This window comes from Ambystoma mexicanum, chromosome 14 (assembly GCF_040938575.1).
Source record: "Ambystoma mexicanum isolate Mex_15411 chromosome 14, UKY_AmexF1_1, whole genome shotgun sequence".
NCBI lineage: Eukaryota > Metazoa > Chordata > Amphibia > Caudata > Ambystomatidae > Ambystoma > Ambystoma mexicanum.
In genome coordinates, this window is record NC_090940.1 from 419,162,798 (window position 1) to 419,182,306 (window position 19,509).

General features: G+C 45.3%; 1 protein-coding gene across 4 annotated transcripts in view; it reads left to right on the forward strand.

Annotated features, from left to right (window-relative positions):
- DDHD1 (DDHD domain containing 1) overlaps window positions 1–8,173 on the forward strand; it is a 1,509,354-nt gene extending 1,501,181 nt beyond the window's left edge. For all 4 annotated transcript variants that reach the window (XM_069637585.1, XM_069637586.1, XM_069637589.1 and 1 more), the window contains one exon: window positions 7,278–8,173. In XM_069637585.1, coding sequence (XP_069493686.1) covers window positions 7,278–7,459 — 182 coding nt within the window. In that variant the 3' untranslated portion in view covers window positions 7,460–8,173. The remainder of the gene's footprint in view (window positions 1–7,277) is intronic.
- The last annotated feature ends 11,336 nt before the right edge of the window (window positions 8,174–19,509 follow it).

A 19,509-nucleotide genomic window follows, 5' to 3' on the forward strand; every position in this document is an offset into this window, starting at 1 on the left:
CCCGGGTGCGAACCGCCTTTGATAGAGGGGGTGGGATGGATGGGCCTGGGGCATGCAGATAAGGCACAGGAAGACTGCTGAATGGAGAGACACTTATGTGGATTGCAGGGGGGCGGCCTGCCTCAGGGGAGGCCTCCCTGGAGACACGGGGTCTGAGGAGGCCATGTGAGCGATGGCCCCTGGGCGTGGGATGGATGGGCCGGTGGGCATGCAGGCAAGTGTGTGGGAGCGAGGGGCCATAGGGCCCCTCTCATCCTTTACTTCTCAGTAGAAACTCGGACCAAGTGCCTCCAGTAGTGGGTTCGCCCCTTGCCCTTATGTGATGTTAACTTTGGTTGACATTCGTGTAGATGGGACCACTGAGCAGGACACGGGGCATCCATTTTTGTACCCCCTTTCCAATCCATCTTGGTGACCAGGCTTCACTGCGCACAGCACATGGCCCCCACCCTCGTTCCCACTCTGACTGGAAAACTCCAGAGGTATTTGCAACAGCTAATAAATGTAACACATCACTCTTCCTCTTCGATCACTGTCCTGCATGTGAACCAGCCTGAACTAAGCACATAGCTCGTTCATCTCCACAAACGTGTCCTCAATACCTGCATGCATTATTGAGAATATATTATGTTAGCTTAGATAGTGACCACCCTGCTTCACAGCGACCTGAACTTCACCCATTCGGAGCACAGATGTCTGACGTCCATCCTTGAATGGAGACACACTTGATTTATTTAAAAAATCGAAACAACCGTTGTTAAAATATATGTGGTGTTTTATTTTGTATCTTATTTTGATGACACAAAAATACAAGACTTTACACATTGTACAGGTCAGGTTGCAGCACAGTGAGAGAAAATCCCCTGTACTGACCGCTGTCACTCGGGAACGTTTCTCTTATGGCACGAACGGCACAGGCGGGTATTACTCTTCGAACGCGGTGTCCAAGCCTCCCGTGAAGCCACCATGTAAAGGAACGATAGGCCACCAGCCTGTACCACCTGTGAAAAGGAATGAAACAAACTGGTTTTAAATGAACAAGTTAAGTTTAATAAACGTTTGTTGTCAATGACAATTCTTGTAACTAATGGCATTCTGCTCGGAAAAATGCTATCTAGACACTGCACACTATTGAACGACTTTCATGCGTTACAATGATATGTATATGTAATTTTGGATATAGTAGAAGACCATGAAATAGGAGTGGCATGACAAGCAGAGTATACTTACTCGTTACTCGGATTACGAGGACGAACAGTTGCGCGAAGTTCGTGCATAAGCACCATCATTATCCTCAACACGGACCGTGTGAGGCTGGCTGCCCTGAAGTCTGGCAGCTCGGTGATGCATTGCGGTAGTGGCTCGCCTTCCGAGATGTAGGCCACGCATCCCGAATTTTCACAGCAACAGCAGTTCTCGTCCTCGGTTGGCATTAGCTTGCACCGATTGCATGTGCACCAGGTGTAAAAAACGGTCCATGCGACTAGGTCCAGGCTCTTCAGCTGTTGAATCGTCCTCCCAACTGCCGTCCGAAGACCCATTGTTTTCGTGTGTTTCCCTTTCCAGTAGTTCCTCCTCGGTATACTCGGGCTCGTACATGTAGGGCATTATTGTAGCCATTGTGTGTTAAACAAACTAAAATAATTTATAGCGGTGGTACTGGTATCTGTTCACACGGGCTACAAGCAACGAAGGTAGCTGACCAGAGCACAGAAACGAGTCACAGAATACTCAAAGTAACACAGAGAGAGGAATGGAATCGAAAATCTGCTGCTGTGTGTTCTGAAACTGTCTGTTTATACTTATTGAGGAAAGAGGCGTCCTGCCATTTCCATGGCGACACGTCATTAGCTGAAGCGCAGCGAATGTTGACACGAGACGCGCTTTGGCGTTGTGAAATGGGCGGTACGCGTCTGCTGATGACAGGCTCAGGGGCGGGGGATATGATTAGTATCGCAAAAGCAGGTCAGCCAGGGCGATGGGGGAAATGATAGGATTATCACAAAATGGCAGCTCCCTGATGCCTGTTTTCGCGTGCATTTAATGGACGAAAACTCAGGTAAGGTCCATAGGAAATGTTTCTAAAATAGAGCGACTTAGGCTTAAAAACACATGGCCGACACGTAGGGACAATAAAACATTTTGACCGAACCATTCCTTTAAAGTCATTGTAAGCGAACTTTATAAAAGAACCTGGAAAGCAAGCATATATCATGCAGACTCATCCCCTTAAAGTCATTGTAAGCAAACTTTATAAAAGAACCTGGAAAGCAAGCATATATCATGGAGACTCATCCCCTTAAAGTCATTGTAAGCAAACTTTATAAAAAGAACCTGGAAAGCAAACCTATATCCCTCAGGTTGTAAGGCTGCATAGAGAGCCCAGTGGCTAGAGCCACACATTTTTGACATCTGTGCAGAGCCTGCTGACGCAGGTTCTGATCACTTGCCAAGAGAAAACTCAGGATTTGATATTCACGTTGCGGACATGTTGGCCAAATAAAAGTTGACAAGCCATTGAATGGCAGGACTGGTAGCACAGCAAGTAGAGTACTTGCGCTTGACAGATGTGCGGAGACTGCCAATTTAGTTTCGAATCCCAGCAAGGCCAAACCAAGCTTTTTCATCCTTAAACAGATTGCATTTAGAAATATGTTTAGCCCAATTTTGGCATATCAGGCAGAGTTAGAATGTCCCCCCTTTTTGTAAATGAACAAAAACAATTGTTAAAGCACGTACTTTGCCAGGTTTAACGAACACAAGGGTTTTTCTGTTGAAACACACCATTGTGCTAACAAACCGTTTTTGCAAACATGTTTGTCCTTTTTATGACACAATGACATATCGTGTATAGTGGAATGCAATGTCGAATGCAAATGACAAATACTGGCAGATCCAAAAGTCCCACATCATAGGGGACGGTAGGCATATACATGACCAGGGCAAATAATGGTTTAATATGGTACAAACCGCAGAAATTGCACGAACGCCTATTGCTAGCTAATGTTGCAGGTGTCTGAAATCCAAACTCTTATACCGCAGATTCTCTAAACAACCTTGCAAGGCAAACTGTTAATTATACCATGTATTGTGCATGATACGATACAATTTTGAATGAATTAAAAACAAATGCTGGCAACCCACAAGTCTCACACCGGTAAGGATATTGGTAACTCGCATGACAGGGGCAGACAAAGGTTTTTGAGTAAGGTATGAAGCTCAGAACTGGCACGAACACCATGCCAGCTAATAAGTATAATAATACAAACGCTCAGTTGCCACAAATAATTTTATGACAGCCTTCAAGGCAAACTGTTACGTTATACGGGGCACAGCGCCAGGCAGTGACCCAAACGGGTGACAAACATAATCTTCGCATGGAGTTGTGCGGCATTAAGGCAGCCACCAATCTCAGGTTTGCCTAAAATTATGAAAAATGAAAAGTTTTGTTTCTATGCTACAGACAAGACAAATGGCTCCCAAACGAAAATCAATGGAACCCAGAAGCGTCGGCTTTCTACCCGCACAACACCAAGATAAGCTATTACCACATGATGAAACAAGAGGAGAGGAAACAATTAGCCAGTGCAACTGTTCAAAATACAAGCAGCCTACCCAGGGCGCATCAGTTACAGATATAAGAAACATCTACACAATCCTCTTCGAAATTAATACTGCAAAACGGGGTGCAGCATATCGGTTATCAGGCTGATGAGGGGCAACCAGACACGAGGGAAAAAACAGTCTTCCATGTTTTCTATGCGGGGTAAAATTGCTGCAACAGTCCCCGGTTACGGAGTAGCGCAATAACTTCACTAGAAGGTGGGACAACACCTGGTACAGGGCGCCCCAGGGAGAAAACTGGAAGCATGACCAATAGCGGCAACCCAACCTTCAATAGAAATCACTAGGGGTTTGTCCATTAACGCAACTATTGAAGCGGAGGTCGATCAGTAACAACAGGCAGCAGGCAAGACACCTCAAGACAATTGAAAGCAATTGGGGACAGTGCAAATCTGATATTCGAACAGGAACAATCACATCAGATCAAATTGCCTGTGCATACACTACAAATGGTGTGACCAGCCATGAACCCAGTACTCCGACTAGCAGAGCTCAGGGCACAGCAAGGTTTGAACATGCCAACCACAAACAAGGGGTAGATCATGGCCAGCAGGCAACAAGCAATAAGCATCACAGACATGGCAGTTTCTTCGAATTGCCAAATTGATGGGAAACCACCTGTGCAAAAGCCGGCACAAGCACTCAATTGTTGCACACCTGGACAGAGCCTACTGATAGTTTGAAGCCTGGCAGTGCCTGCACACAAGCCAATGCATAGCGGCATCAGACAGAAACAAAATGCATGAAAAGGAGAATCCGTTGAAACGGATCTTCTACTGCAAGCAGCTATCCAAAACTGAGCTTTCCAAGTATTACTACAAGCAGCTGTCCAAAACGGAGCTTGCCAAATATTTCTGTGTATGCAGAATAAACACAGAATCCTGAATGGGGTTTCGAAACAATGAGCAACCGAGGAAACCTGTGCTCAGGGGACCTAGTTGCAACAACACTACTGAGGTAGTGAAGCATGGAGGACATTCAGGGGCTAGCTATAAGGAGCCAGGTGAAGAGGGGGCGATGACACCGAAGTCACCATGGCAAGGTAAGTAAGATAACCCCCATAGGACACCAGCAGGGCACCCAACTAACCAGGGTCCCAAATAAACACAAACACAGGCAGACAAACAGTCAGCCAGCCCCACTGACGTTTCAATGAACTGGAACAAAGAGCGAAGACAGGTCATACAATCAAACAGTCAGGTCTGCACAGCAAACAGACCGTTTTGCAGCTTGCAAACCGCACCAGAAGGTGGTTGCAGGGATCAGTCTAGGCATAAAAAACACAGCTCAACTGCCTCAGAAGTTCAAAGATGCATCCCCTGCACATGTCAAACCCTCACAGAAAGACAGAGCCGGGCCTGTGAGTGCAATTAGCTGAGCCCTCCCCTTAACATCGGCCCCACCCGGCCACACAGTTTCAAAACCCGGCGACAATAGTACACATAAGCAAAGTGCGAGCAAAGTTTAACAACAAACCCAGTGAGTATGGCGCCCGCAAACGAGAAGTGTTCCAGACAATCAGGACCACCCGCATGCAGGTAATACTCGAGCGGATGATCAGCTTCCAGCGGTTCGATGTGGCCGAGGCAGGAGAAGAAATAACACCCCACAGATAACAGTTCAAAACGAACGCAACCAGGGCCAGAATAAAAGGCCAAGCTTGCCGCAGGCCAGCTAGAGACCAGATAGAGGATACATTTCCAAAGCATAGTCAACACCTCCAATAACGGTGCAGCTAGTCGGATAGCGAAGCAAACAGAGCGCTCATTCTGACACCAGGGCTGAGCCTGCTAACGCAATTTCAATCCCTAGCAGGGCCTAGCCCAGCCTGTCAATTCTCCAAGGTCGATAAATGAACACCACACACTGTGGGTACTTAGTAGCGTTTTGCCTGAGAGACGGTAGCGCCATAAAAATAACAGAACATGCAATACATTTGTTTGCAGAACGGAATAGAGAAGGAAATCAAAAGAGGTACTGGAAAATACTAGATAATAAGGTATATGTTTTAAAACGCAAGGAAGGGCCAATAACACACAGGTAACATCCCAAGCAGGCAGCCAGTCCAGCAAGATGCCAGAGTCTAGGGCGACACGGCCCTCAAGGCAGCAAAATACACCAGAAGGCCGGGGGCCAGGGTGCTTGAATAAGCACCAAACCTAAATACGGTCCCAACATAAGTAAAAGCAGTGCAGAATAAAACCACACAGCACAACAGGCCAACGCCCGAGGGCGGGGGCCAGAGTGCTACAAGTAGCACGGAATCGGTTCAACAAAAATGGTATAAGCAGGGTGGGGGGAAAGCTCCACACAGCACAATACAACAGGTCAACAAATGGCCATCAGCCAGGGCCAGGGAGCTGCAACATAGCTCGGGACCTAAAGGCAGGTAAACCTTTTGTTTCCAAACAAGAATATCACAAGGGGGACCGTCCCTTAGAAGGCCAGGGAAATTCCACATTGGTTACCGAACCTCGGGGCACAGCAGGAAGTTACCCACCGATGTAAGATAAAGGTGCCGGGGTCATTGGAAGCAGGTTCCAGGGTCCAAATTTGAGCAACTATGCACAGGGCTATCCCACCCATATTCGCAAATGCTAGAACTCTCAAACCTATACAAAAATCTTTTAAATAGACAAACAGACCAACGCCACAAAGGCCAGGGCCAGAAAGCTTTGGGGCACCCCTGGAACATGCGCTAAAACCAGCTTAAGGTGGGGATAAAAATGTTCCCAAACGAGCAGGGTTTTGATTGCGGCACAGGAAAGAAAGCAAACTTAGAGCAGCCATACATAGGCAATTCTGAGGCCAGCACAAGATGCCGGCTCACACATAACTTCAAACCAAACCCCTACATGGGCTAAACACCAGGCACGATCCGGGGAATGCCAAACCAAGGGGAACAGATTATGCAGCTAGGAAAGAACAAGAAACAACTTTTGGGGGAAACCTGGACAGCCGGTAACCCATCCAGGTCGTGGCGGCACGGGCCAGAGGGGGTAACCTCTGGACCCGGTGCCCAAAAGTATGATTTATTATGATATGCGATTATTGTTTATGTTCCCATAACCATATCTGTACCAATAAAATCCTACGGCCTTTTATTGCCAACACTTGACCAAATTGTTGTAGTGAAATCTTTTAGGGGGGAATTGGGCAAGGGCCGTGAGGCATGATATGATGCCATCCCGCACAATAACATATGTATGTCTGCTGCATATGGGTTCAACAGTTACAAACTGCAGTACATTATCTTATACTTTACTATGAAGATGGAGGCAATGCCCTTCTCTCCAGCCTGCTGTAGCCCTCTCGTCCCCAAATCCCTCCTCGCTGCCACAGCACAAGGAGAAGCAAATGTACTTTTGTCAGTTAATTTGGAAGTTTTTGTGTATATATCACATTTGGGGCTCCATTGCATCCTTTGAAACATTAATAACATATCTATATTGCCAAGAAACGGATGCTCTGTGAAACACTGAAAGATTACTAATGTAAACTTTGATGTCCAGGATTTGATTCATCTTTTAAATGGGTTACTCTTTTAAATGTAGCTGTTATACACATTGTAATTCCTCACTGCCTAGCAGAATTATTGCCTTTTGTAATACGACTGACCACAAACCAATATCCTTTTTTCTTTTATTTATTAGTGGAGTTGGAGCACAGGATTGATTTTGAACTACGTGAAGGTCTTGTGGAAAGCAGATACTGGTCAGCAGTAACATCACACACTGCCTACTGGTCGTCTATGGACGTTGCACTGTTTCTTCTAACATTCCTGTATAAGCAGGACTATGTAGAAGATGAGGAGCAGACTTCAGAAGAACTTTAATTTTCACAAAAGACTTTTAAAACAAAGGACACAACACTGATGGTTTTCTGGTAGAGTGCAGCGTGTTTAAAGCACAGGTGTCCATTTAGGTGCATGTTTGACTGTTACCAGTTCTAAAGAATACAAAGGGGATTTTTATTGAGCACCTATAATTTTGAGACATTTGCAGTAATAATTAGATCCAAAGTAATTCTAAGTTCTCATGGCCCACAAGAATGTGCAAACACTCCTACTATTAGATGTTTAGATGCAGTATGTATGAACATGTTTCAGTTCAACTTAACTGTATAGGTTGTTAATAATGTTTGATTTAATCACCATTGAGGAAAAAAACATTACTTGGAAACCAATGACTTAGAAACATACAACTGCCACAGTCTCATTGTTAAACCTGCATCTTTTTCTGTGCATCCTTCATATTAATAAGAGCAATTTGAGTGCATAATAGCTCTCTTGATCAGGTAATACCAAAAGGGTATAGCACACATTTCCAGGCTACTAATGTATGTCTTTCTTTTAATTGTTATTGTTTGATTTTATGGTAAAATCAATCCTGTATTCATTTTGTTTTTTACTTTCTTTGCATACTGTAGATTTATTTTCAAAGCAACTTTTTCAGAAATGCATATATATCTTTGTACGAAAACAGAATATATGGCTACTGTGGCACTTTTCAGTGAATTTTTTCATTAAAACCTATTTGTGGTTTCACAATTGTTATCGGATTATTCTTTTTAAAGACGAGGTTGGGAGAACATGATTTTTGCTGTTTGCCGGTTTGCAGTCTTTTTTTTCTTCTACAACTGCAGAGGAGAAGATGTTATGCAGCTGACCTGCATTCACTTAATAAAATACCAGAACCCGCGCGGACTGGTGAGGCATAGTGGTCTGCCGTAGTCTGCGGTGGAGCTGAGGGGATGCCGCTAAGCTCCTGACCTCGCTGAACTCTGTCACGCTTATTGCTTCTGCTATAAAAATCCAGCACACTTTTGCAGTATTGGAAATTGACTTTTCTTTTTTTCACTTGTGACTGCTGCTAATGACTCTCATTGACTACATCATTCATAGGCGGAGGAATTTAAAGCCCTCTTCGCCCAAGTCATACGCACTGCAGAGCCGAGTCAAGCGACCTGTCATGATTACATGCAGTCAAAGGGCTTGTACACCGCCGCTGGCTACGTATAAACATCCTGCTAAGCTCAGAGCAGCAGCGTTTGGGGGACAGGCTGGGGAATCCGTGAATGGCACAGCTAACAATGAGCTGCAGACTTTAAGCACAGTGATTGATAGTGGTAACATCATTAGTTTATTTCCCCTGACATCGTTGCCTGTGGCCCTGTTAGGCAGAATCCCGTGCAGTGCCCTTAGGGACCACTACACACAATTAAGACTACAGGTGGCAATACAAGTTTTACCTTTGGTACAAGCCTGTACTACTATGTTAAAGTGGTAGCAGTAGCGGAGCAACCAGGCTTATCTCAAAAGTATATGAGCAGTAGCAGAGATTACACAAAGGGACCACAATTACTGTGACTCAAGCAAACACTGACTCAAGGTTTCAGGTAAAAAAAATATAAGTACATTTATTTTTAAACCATTCGTTATAAACACAACACTTCTATTAATTCAAAATTGCACGTAAAATACACTACAACCAACCAATTCACTTTGGTACACTCTAACTCAAGGTAAGTACCCTATGTTTTAACTGACCGGTGTTGTGAAACAAAAGACGTTACCGGGAATACGTATGCGATCACTTTTTGACAGTAATGACAGTTCGGTCTTACTAAAGAAACGCGTATCCGCCGCAAGAAATGTTACCGGGGCAAAAACACACTTAGCACCTGAGTTAACCAGAGAGTTGAGGGCAAAAATCATAGGCAATACTTTTGTCAAGGCAGACAGAATCAGAGAACACTCGTTGACAGAAATTCAAGAGTCAATAGGCCGGAGCCAGTATCAAGAGGAACCGGGTTCCTGTTGTCGAGGAACACACATTCGGACAGTTCAAGATTCAACATTGCCAGGAGTACTTAGATATTGTCAACAGAGGAAGCAAAAGTTATAAGAAGAAGGGAAGACAAGGGTAAGCCTTGGGAGGTGAAGAAAAGAGATTCACCCTAATTCTTCAAGCAGAACACAGTACCTTATTCAATGAAGAAGCTGGTGCCACGGCAGTTGTTCCTGGTAGCTTCCTGCAGACCCACGGTTCCTGGAGCTTCGGTACGAGGGAGGACGTCTGCACCACACAGGGATGAGGCCAGCAGCAGCAACGGCGAATAAAAGGTGCGCTCCTTAAAACGGGAGAGGCTCTTCAGATGGCTATCCGGACCACTACAGCAGTGTGCAGCGATTTCGACCACAAAGAGGATCCTCTGGCTGTGGAAGATGAGCTGGTTATCCCCACCAGGCTCAAGGGAAGAAGACTCGGGACTGGATCTTCTCTGGTCGTCGAATGGTAGATAGCTCAGGACTGCAGCAGGGCTTCACCGGGACGGGGTAGTTGCAGCAGCCGACTTCTTCTCCGCTTCTCTTCGGTTCCTTGTAGTTCCAGTGGCGACTCTCTGACTTCTAACCCAAGAGACTTGCCTTTTATGCGAAAATCCCCCATTCACACAGCCTGGCTGTCAATCACGCAGCAGGGGGGTTGTCCAGCCCAGACAACCACCTCAGCCAATCATGGCAAAGTGCGACTTGGGTTTCCTAGGATACCCTGTGCAGGGCGTGACTACACCCCTCCCTCACATTCAGCCCACCTAGACACCCAGGCGCCTGGAGGAGGGTTTCTTGGCAGAAGCCCGCCAAAAGACAGTGAACAAAGAAGGCAAATCTGGTTTGCCGCGCAAAGTAAAACACAAGAAGGACTTTAAAAAAAAGAAATGACGAATAAACCCGACCGGAGCCAAAAGAAAGACCATTTGGTCAAGCGGGTTTATGTTTGAGGCTAATATAATAGCCTAAAACAATACCATGTTTATATAGTATAATCGTGGTAGAAAAGTTAGGGTAGATACCACTGCCACCAGCCAAGTCTAAATGGTAAAAGAGCGAAACAATGCTCTAGGAGGTACAGATAAAAAGGGATACGGAGTAACCCTTTCCAGTACTCCATGTAAGATGGGGGGTGTGCTGGATCTGTGGTTAAATGACTAAGTAAAGTTAATGGCAACTTTACCCTTTTCTGGGGGACAGTAGTCAGCCTCAGAAATGGAGTCGGTGGGAAGTCTAAAAGACAACCCTGTGTCACTGCACTGAAGGTGCTCTGTAACACACAAAAGAAGGGGGCTACTGAAGTGGTGTACTCCAGAGTCCACAATCACAAAAGCAGATGAAATACACATGGCAAAAACACAGGTAAGAGTGGGAAAAAGAGGCACACTCTTACCAAGTGAAAAAAATAACTCCAGAAATCCAGCAAAGCTGCTGGGGGACTCTGAGGGAAATAAGCCGTAAAATGAGAATTCGCCCTAACAGACCCCTCCCCCTGTCGCCCCTCTTAGATCCCTGCAATGGCAATCGCACCCATTCTAGAAACACTATTGATAATGTTTTTGAACTTGCAGAGAGAGTCTTTGGGCAGTCAATTAACATCAGCTGACATCCCAATGACTCTCCCAAGCACAAATGTATCTGCCAGTCCAGACTTGGTATGCATTGCTGCCGGGTGGCAGTGGAATCGGAGTATTCTAGTATGGACTTCAGTGAGTCCACGAGGACCCGGAACACCATGAGATTTCGTTTTCACCTAGTCCCAACACGATTGCAGTAACTTGATGCAATCTTCGGTATGTGTTCAACGCTGGCAAATGAGCAAAGGTCCATTAAACGCATCCTAGCTCAGGTATACCGGTATGCCAGTCGGGATACCGGCCAACTTGTGATGAGGCCCTAAGATCAGAGCATCTAGGGTAAAAGTGATGTTGCAGGCATGGCAGTTGAACCATCTAGAGGGAGAAATACTTATTGCAGGGGACTGTGACACACACTGTATTAGTGTGATGGATGAACGTATGCTCGAGTGTGGGATGAAGCTAGCTGAGAAAGGTACTCATGTTGGCAACAAATATACCCATGGTTTAATTAAAAAAGGTTGTATGTGGACAGATGTAATGTTGAATTATAATTTTGAGCGACTTATACCTAGTGGTTGTGACTCCTTGATTGTAGTAGTAACTTGGCAGAGTGGGGATAGCACCTCTTGCCTAAACAGTATATTTGTTTCACAGACTTTGCAGGAATTGCTATTAAAGTCTAAAATAAGGAAAACCCACTTAGTAACCATGCAATGATGTGTGCTAGTTTTAACATCAAGAAGCAAGTCGGGGAAAACCTGATATTGTCAGAGGTCACAACTTCTCTAAACTTGAATAAACTTGACGGATACAAATGTTGACAAGATCAACACATTGATACATTGGTGTTGAGGTGATTTGCAAACTCTGTTAGAACTTCTGTGGCCGCAATCTTTACGCCCGAAACATGTCATTCTATCAAATAAAGCCCCCATATTTGACATTGTTATTCATAAGAAAAAGATTGCCCTCTGCAAAAGTATAGCGTATATTAAGTGTAAAAAACATCTTTCGATTGGCAGACAAAACATGACTGGAGCGCAGCGTACAGTCCACAAGAATTGGCTGCAGTTGCATAAAAATTGCATCTTTTCCTCTAATTGATTAAATCCAATGATGTGTGTATGTTCGGGCTTCTTTACCGCAGCCATATTTCCATACTATCTCCTAGGGAGGTGTGTGGGATAACAACAACAGTGGACCTCTTACGTGAGGGAACTATAATGGGATCCTAATTTAGATTCTATGGCGCACATCGAGCAAACATCTGTGCATGGCACGTTTGTGGTGGAGCTGCATGAGGCTGACATATAGACATCATTTGCAAGCTTAAGGCATCTAGGGCTCTGGGTCCTGACGGAATGGCAAACGTGTTGAAGAATAATCCTGTATATTGGGCTAAACTGCTGCACACCATGTTTTTAAATATCATTCGACAGGGCATTATACCTAGCAGCTGGAGGTGTTCTATGCTCATCCCTTTGCTTAAGGTATTCAAACGGATGCGTCCTTGTGCCCCTTTTGTTTAACCTCTATGTGACTGCCATGGATGCCGCACTGGACCAATGTCGCAATTCCCCCCCACGTATTGGCGGTGTTCCCACAACTTCGGTCTCATATGTGGACAACACTGTCCTTCTGGACCCGACCCCCTTGGGGCTCCAGCAATCTTTTGATGCCCTTTGCCAATATGCAGTAGATAACTGATTACAAATCAACCAACGTAAAACTAAGATCCTGCAGATGCATCAAAACGGCAGACGGAACCGCCTATCATTGGCATGAGCGGGGTGGGGGATGGGAGCAGATTGGACATTGTGGAATCCTATTTGCATTTGGGATTGCCCTTCCTTGGCACACCCAATTCCTGCCACTACAGAGATTATATATCTTTAAAAGCTACCCGTAAGCGGCAGGTTATTAAGAGCTTCATAAGCAGCATGGATGGTGGCTCAATTAAAGGCTACTTAGAGGTGTATACTAAGTCTATCACACCTTGTATATTATATGGCCAAGGGACAGTTTCTGTGAAATTCGTCCACTGGTTGAATATACTCGAGGGGAAGATATTAATTAAGATCCTTACTAGGTCTCCCCAAGTCGGTCCCTTTGGCAGAACTCACTTTGGAATTGGGCATTATATCCTTAACCACAATATGTAAGATTGCCTGCTGTAAATTATTGTTAAAGATCACATTAGCAGGCTCGTCACACAAATCTGGTACAATTTTGGTCCAGATCTCGGACCATTAACGCCTAAGGGCTGGTAAGGACGCACACTTGGCTTTGGTTAAAACAGCCCAAGATCATCTCGATGCCATTGGCCTACAACTTTGTGATAGGAAAATCCAGACAGTTTTTTACAAAAGTTAAAAACAAAATCAATGGCCTGGGATTGAGTAATGTCATTTGCTATGTTATCAACGAAAAGACGTTACTCAGAATTTGTTAAGCAGGGATTTATTCCATACAAACCACGTAGCCAGTCCTTACAACGATTTATTTTATACATGCAATTACATTTGTTACCAGTACTTGTTTTTGTTTTTGGGAGCGTGGTCCAACATACCTCGTGCCCTAAGATTCTGCTGATTTTGTAAACTCCAGGTGGAGACCAACAGACATGTACTTACTGGCTGTGCCATTTTGCATGTTTATCATGGAAAGGGATATGGCCATTTCTGCAGCACCCCGGAGAGAGTTCATTCAGACCAGTTTTGGTCTCCTATATACTCGGCAGAGTCCCTGGTCATAGTGGTTTGCCGCATTTTATGTATGGGAGCGAATTACAGAGTTGATGTAGACTAACAACAGATATGATGGTTTTTTAAATTTTTTATAGCTTAGTTGAAAGATGGGTTATTTTATATATTGAAATGTAAATTATCTAATATATATGATGCATTATGTTCTGATTGAAATTGTGTTTTGATTTTACATTTATAAGATGATGCAAAAAGGCTAGAAATGTTAGCCATATGCATTTAAATGAATGTTTTTTTAAAAAGGCGAACATATATTCTCCATATCCAGGATGCAGACTGTCAGTCCTTACCTTGAAAGCTTGTATCCTGCGTATCCAGAATTTGGGATGGAACCGTTACCAGGGATAATGATACAGAAGTACTAAAGTGCTTGCACATCCTCGAAATAGCAAAATACAAGATAATCGCAACAAAGCCACAAAATCCTGCTTGCTCCTGGAATCTTGACACTTAAAGAATTACTATTTACAGCCACAATGCTTTTCAAAATGTAGCACTGGTGGTCTGACATTTTGTCATAAATAGGATTTTTCACAATGTCTTGGAACAAAATGTGTATTTTGATGTTTTTGTCTCAGACAAGTCCCACTGTGTATAGGTGTGATTGTGTGTCTGTTTTAGGGAATATGTATGTTTGCTATCTAATGGTTTTCCAACAAGCAGTATAGCCAAATTTTGTTTCTCGCAACACTTTTTTTGGTTTGTTTATGGTTGTATATGTTTTACCATGATCTTTACTTTCATTATTACATTTTAATCATATAGGTTAATAAAACCAACAACATGATGAATCTTGATAGCATACACATAACCATAATAATAAAACAACTCTTAATAAAACAGTTGTGTTAAAAGAAGATACATGATCATAATGGTAAGACAATATAAAAATAGTGACGAGTATAGGGCGCATTTTCACCCAGGAAATTAATATTGTTAGATTAAAGGTCTAACTTAGCCTTAAATTGACCAATACTTTTTACTACATTAGAACATATAATGTTTGTTTGTTCCTTCTAAGTATAAGAGAGCTTCTTCAACTGTTCGGATGAAGCACCCCTTGAAAGGGGACGAAGCAGTCTAGAAAAAGATGCCTTTAAATGGGATTGTGCAAATAAAATGTGTGATGGTTTCGAGGCTTACACCACACAATTTACATAGCCTATCAGATTTTTGATTTCCAATATTCGGTACATTAAAACTAGGCTCATTCTCCATCCAACCATGAAGAACCCCCTAAGGATATCCTTTGCCATGTGCTCTTTGATGTATCACTGAGGGAACTTCCCCTCAAATCTTGGTGAGAGAACGGAAAGTGAAGATAAAGCAGCTATGTGATTAACATCAGAAGAAAATCTCCAAGTCATAATCCAAAGTATTCTATGGAAACTGTCCATGGTATATAAAGAACCGTATGAATTAACATGCCCCTATTTGTTTACTTAGAGCAGAGCAGGTACATATGTTTTGTTCCAGATTCTCCAGAACAAATAGGCATTTGGCCTGAGTATGTCGTTTTCATCTATGCTATTAAGTACTGGAATGATTTCTTTTGATGTTCGGACATGGCTGGTCTGCTATCCTTCAGGAAAATGATTAAAACCCTCTTGTTTTAATTCTTGGATCTGCGACTCCTGAAATGCTGGATAGAGCACTTCAATGCCTGTGAGCTGTAGCGTGTCACAAGCAAATAAGTACATAAATAAAGATCTGAGGCATCAAGTCCTATGTGTTTCAAATATGAATCTGTCCAGGTAGAATTGTTTGTTAGGATTTCATTCAAAAATGGCAAAGGAGTGTGTTCAGGGCTGCCAGACTAAGCAGTAAGTAAACCTAAGGCGGGCAGCTTTTATAGTAGCTTTGATTGAAGGCAGCTCTACATCACGCTTAACCACTTGGATATGAGGTGCTTTTGGGGTGGGCTATGAAAGATTTTCCAGATCCTCTCTTCCAGACAATCCTACTCCAGACCGAGGGATGTGCTCCAAACCTTGCTTCCATTGGCAATAGTTGGGTCTATTTTTCTCTTTAATGGCTGGCCTTAAGCTGCAACTTCCTGGTCCAATGCCTGGAGGGCTAATCACCCATTTGCTTTTCCTGTCAATGTGTGTACTTATGCCTCCCTGTGCTATAATTTGTGGCCTTCTGAAAAACACATCCTAGGTCACTTTTTTTTTTTTTTAAAGCGCAAGACATAGGCCCTCATTACCACTTTCCCAGAATGATGCCGGTGATACTGCCAATCTGGTAGCACCTTTACTGGCTACCGGTGCAGCGGAATGACCAGCATATTTCAACTGCACGGGCATCCCGCAATTCCATTAATGGTGTCACCGGCATGACGTTAATAGCGCCAAAAGAGAAAAATGCTGGTGCCACCGTAGGCAAAAATGTTGGTAACAGCACTCCGTCCCCATAATGACGGAAACACTGGCACCGGAAACACTGTCACCAGAAACTGTGTCATTGCAGGAATAGGAAGTTGGCCGGTGGCCAATTTGGAAAACTCAATCCGACTTAAATCGAGCATTTCCTGTTGCTATCCACACATGGTAAGACCGCCAGGATGTCTGGAAGCATTAAAAGCAGGCTGCATGAAGTCCAGCTCTGGAAGCCCTGCTACACTGAGGCAGAATTGGCTGCACTGACTGACCACATCGTGCACAACGCTGAGATGCTGTTTAGCCGGGACAACCTCAGCAAGTCGGCCATATGGCTGGAGGTGGCCGATAAAGTCACATAAGGTGGGGTCTAGAACCTCAAAGGACTGCCGCAGGAGCTGGAATGAATTGCAGGTGCGCAACCTGCTAGCAGCCCACTGCCATGAGACAATGGCAACAAGAGGTAGGACAGGCTCATGCAATGGGAAGAGCGATGCATCTCATTTATGCATCTGGAGGGTATTGAGGGCGTTGGAGGTGCAGAGGCCGGAGCAGGAACCCAAGAGGATGGCAGTGAGTACAACAAGCCACACCAGAATGCCCAGCACCACACATATAGTTCACACACAATAGATCAGAGTAATGTGTCCAAGGAAAGGGGTAGTAGGGGTGACATCAACATCTAATATGTCTGTGTACACATAGATGACGGGTTGGGGCCAATGTAAGCCATGCAATAGCATTGTACACAACAAGCATCCATGCACATGAGCACTTTGTCATGTGCACCATGGCATGACTGGACAGTTAGCACATCTCCAATGCACACACAACAACAAGCCGCTGTGCCATGAGTCCAACCAAAATGGACTTGCCATACAGGCAAGCACAATCCACCCCTACACATCTTGACCAGGCCAGGGAACATGGAATGTTTAACTAGTGTAATGCAAGTGCATCGATGTCACACACAGGCATCTAACTGCTTTGTTTTCTCACTCACTGACAGCACTGGTTCATCTGCAGGCCGCGTGATACCCAGCTGCCCAACGCCCACCTTGGTGGCTATGCCGGTTCCACAGGCCCAGCCAGCTGCCCAGGAACAGCCCAGCCAGCTGCCCAGGAACAGCAGCCTGCTCCACAGGCAGTGGCATACCCTTGGCGCCCATATAAAGCACCCATCAGGCCTTCACATACCACAGGTCCCCCTCCAATGAGGCTGAGGCAGCAGACGAAGGGCAAAGCACTGATGACCCACCAGAGCCCTCCACCTATCCCTCCCCCACCGTCAGACCCTCCACAGCCCACCACGATCACCATTGCTGCCCATCCGAGAGATGGACAAGCGCATTCATCAGACGGAGGCCCACCATAATGAATTGGCTGAAATCCAGCGTGTGTGGGGAGGGGGTGGTCAGCATGGGGTTTGATCTGTAGATTGTAGAACTATTCAATACAAATATTTAGTCACTTGCAACAATGAGTGGACAGTCAAACGTGTATGAATTGTATTGAGTGAGCACATTTAATACAGTGATATATCATGGGTGGTGGCATCAGAAGAAGTTGTCTAGGATTTCTCGTCAGACAATACGCCCGTCCTTGGCATCCAAGTGCCTGTGCCTGGCTGGTGCTGCCACGCCATGATCATCATCACCTTCGCCCTCTGGTGGTGGCATATCCAGGTCTGGGAGCAGGGGGTATGTTTTGTCTAATGCAGATATTATGCAACATTGCACATGCCAGGACTATCTGCCCCACCTTCTCCGGCCTGTACATAAGTGCACCCCCTGACCAGTATAGGTATCTGAAATGTGCCTTTAACAGTCTAAATGTCTGCTCAATGGTTGCACTTGTTCGCACGTGGGCACAATTGTATGCCATACCCTCCGGCGACTGTGGATCCCTCAGCGGGGTCATTAGCCAGGACAGTAGTGGATATCCAGTCACCTGCAAAGGCGGGTGGGGGGGACACAAGGTTAGCCATGGCATGCATGTGGCAGGACTGACGTTATCATGGCACCTAATTGTATTCCATGATACTTCATTCATCCCGGACCATGGTAAGTATGTGCATCATGCACTGTGATGCACCCTGTGACGGCAAATGTGTATCATCCGTACCTGGGGTGGATTGATGTGAGTGGGACTACACTAGCCACCAACAGGCCCCTGATGCATATCGCCATGGTGTGGTGTGGTAATTGCCATGCCACCACCCCAACAGTGTCTGCACACACTACATGATGCCTGCACTGCGGTCTGGACATACACTGACCTGCATCAATGCAGCATGAGGGCTTACATGCACAGTAGAAACAGTCTACAAATGACTTCTTTGGCATCACAGTACCTGGCAACAGCACTCCATGGATATGTTGTCCATCTTTCATCCTATCCCACTGACTTACTCCCCTGTGCTTGTCAGATAGCGATCACAATTGTGAACCGGGCATTCACACAAGTGGCAATGCTGCACTGCATGGGACACTTTGACATTTGCATTGAATGTGTAAATTCATGGCAGGTGGTGCACGGCAGGGGTGTTGCCTGTGACTGAGGGTTCTCCAGTCAGTGCATGCATGCACCTTGCAAGGACATGCCCTCATTGGCCTGGGTGGGACAGTGCACTGCAGGTATTGATTTGTTGGAGTGGCAGTGTTGCATTCTGGTACCTGTAGTGTGTTGCCTGTTTAGTTCCTCAGGGTTCAACAACACAACAACAGTCTTGTGATACACCCGTGCTTCGTGGACTGACATTTGGCCATGCACTGTTTGTACCCTCTGATGCATGCTGGTTGTGGAACCCATGCAGCTATACGTGTGCACTTGTACATGTACTCACCCAACATCCAGGTCCTTTGTCTTACCATGCCGTGTATGCTGGCAGGCTGCTGTTCTGCAGATCCATGGAGTCGTGGGTTGACCCTGGGAACCCGGCGCAGTGCATGATGGTGAGGTCGGCATCACAGGTCATCTTTACATTGAGTGAATGGTACTGCTTGCGGTTCCTGTAAACCTCTGTGGTGTGTGAGGGCACCAGCTCAACATGTGTGCAGTCCAATGCACCAAGCATTTTTGGCATGCCTGTAAGCTTGTAGAAGGGGGCATTGGTGGCATTCACCTGTGCCCTAGCGGTTGGGAGGGCAATGTACTGGCCCACATGGCACAGAAGGGCCTCCAGTTCATGCACCAGCAGTGGAGAAGGCGGGCTACGATATGCTATGCAGACTGATGGAATGTGCACATTGCTAGGAAGTGAAGGACCAACAGCATCTTCAACAGCGGTGGTATGGCTCTCCGGATGCCGATCCTGCTCCCTATGTCGC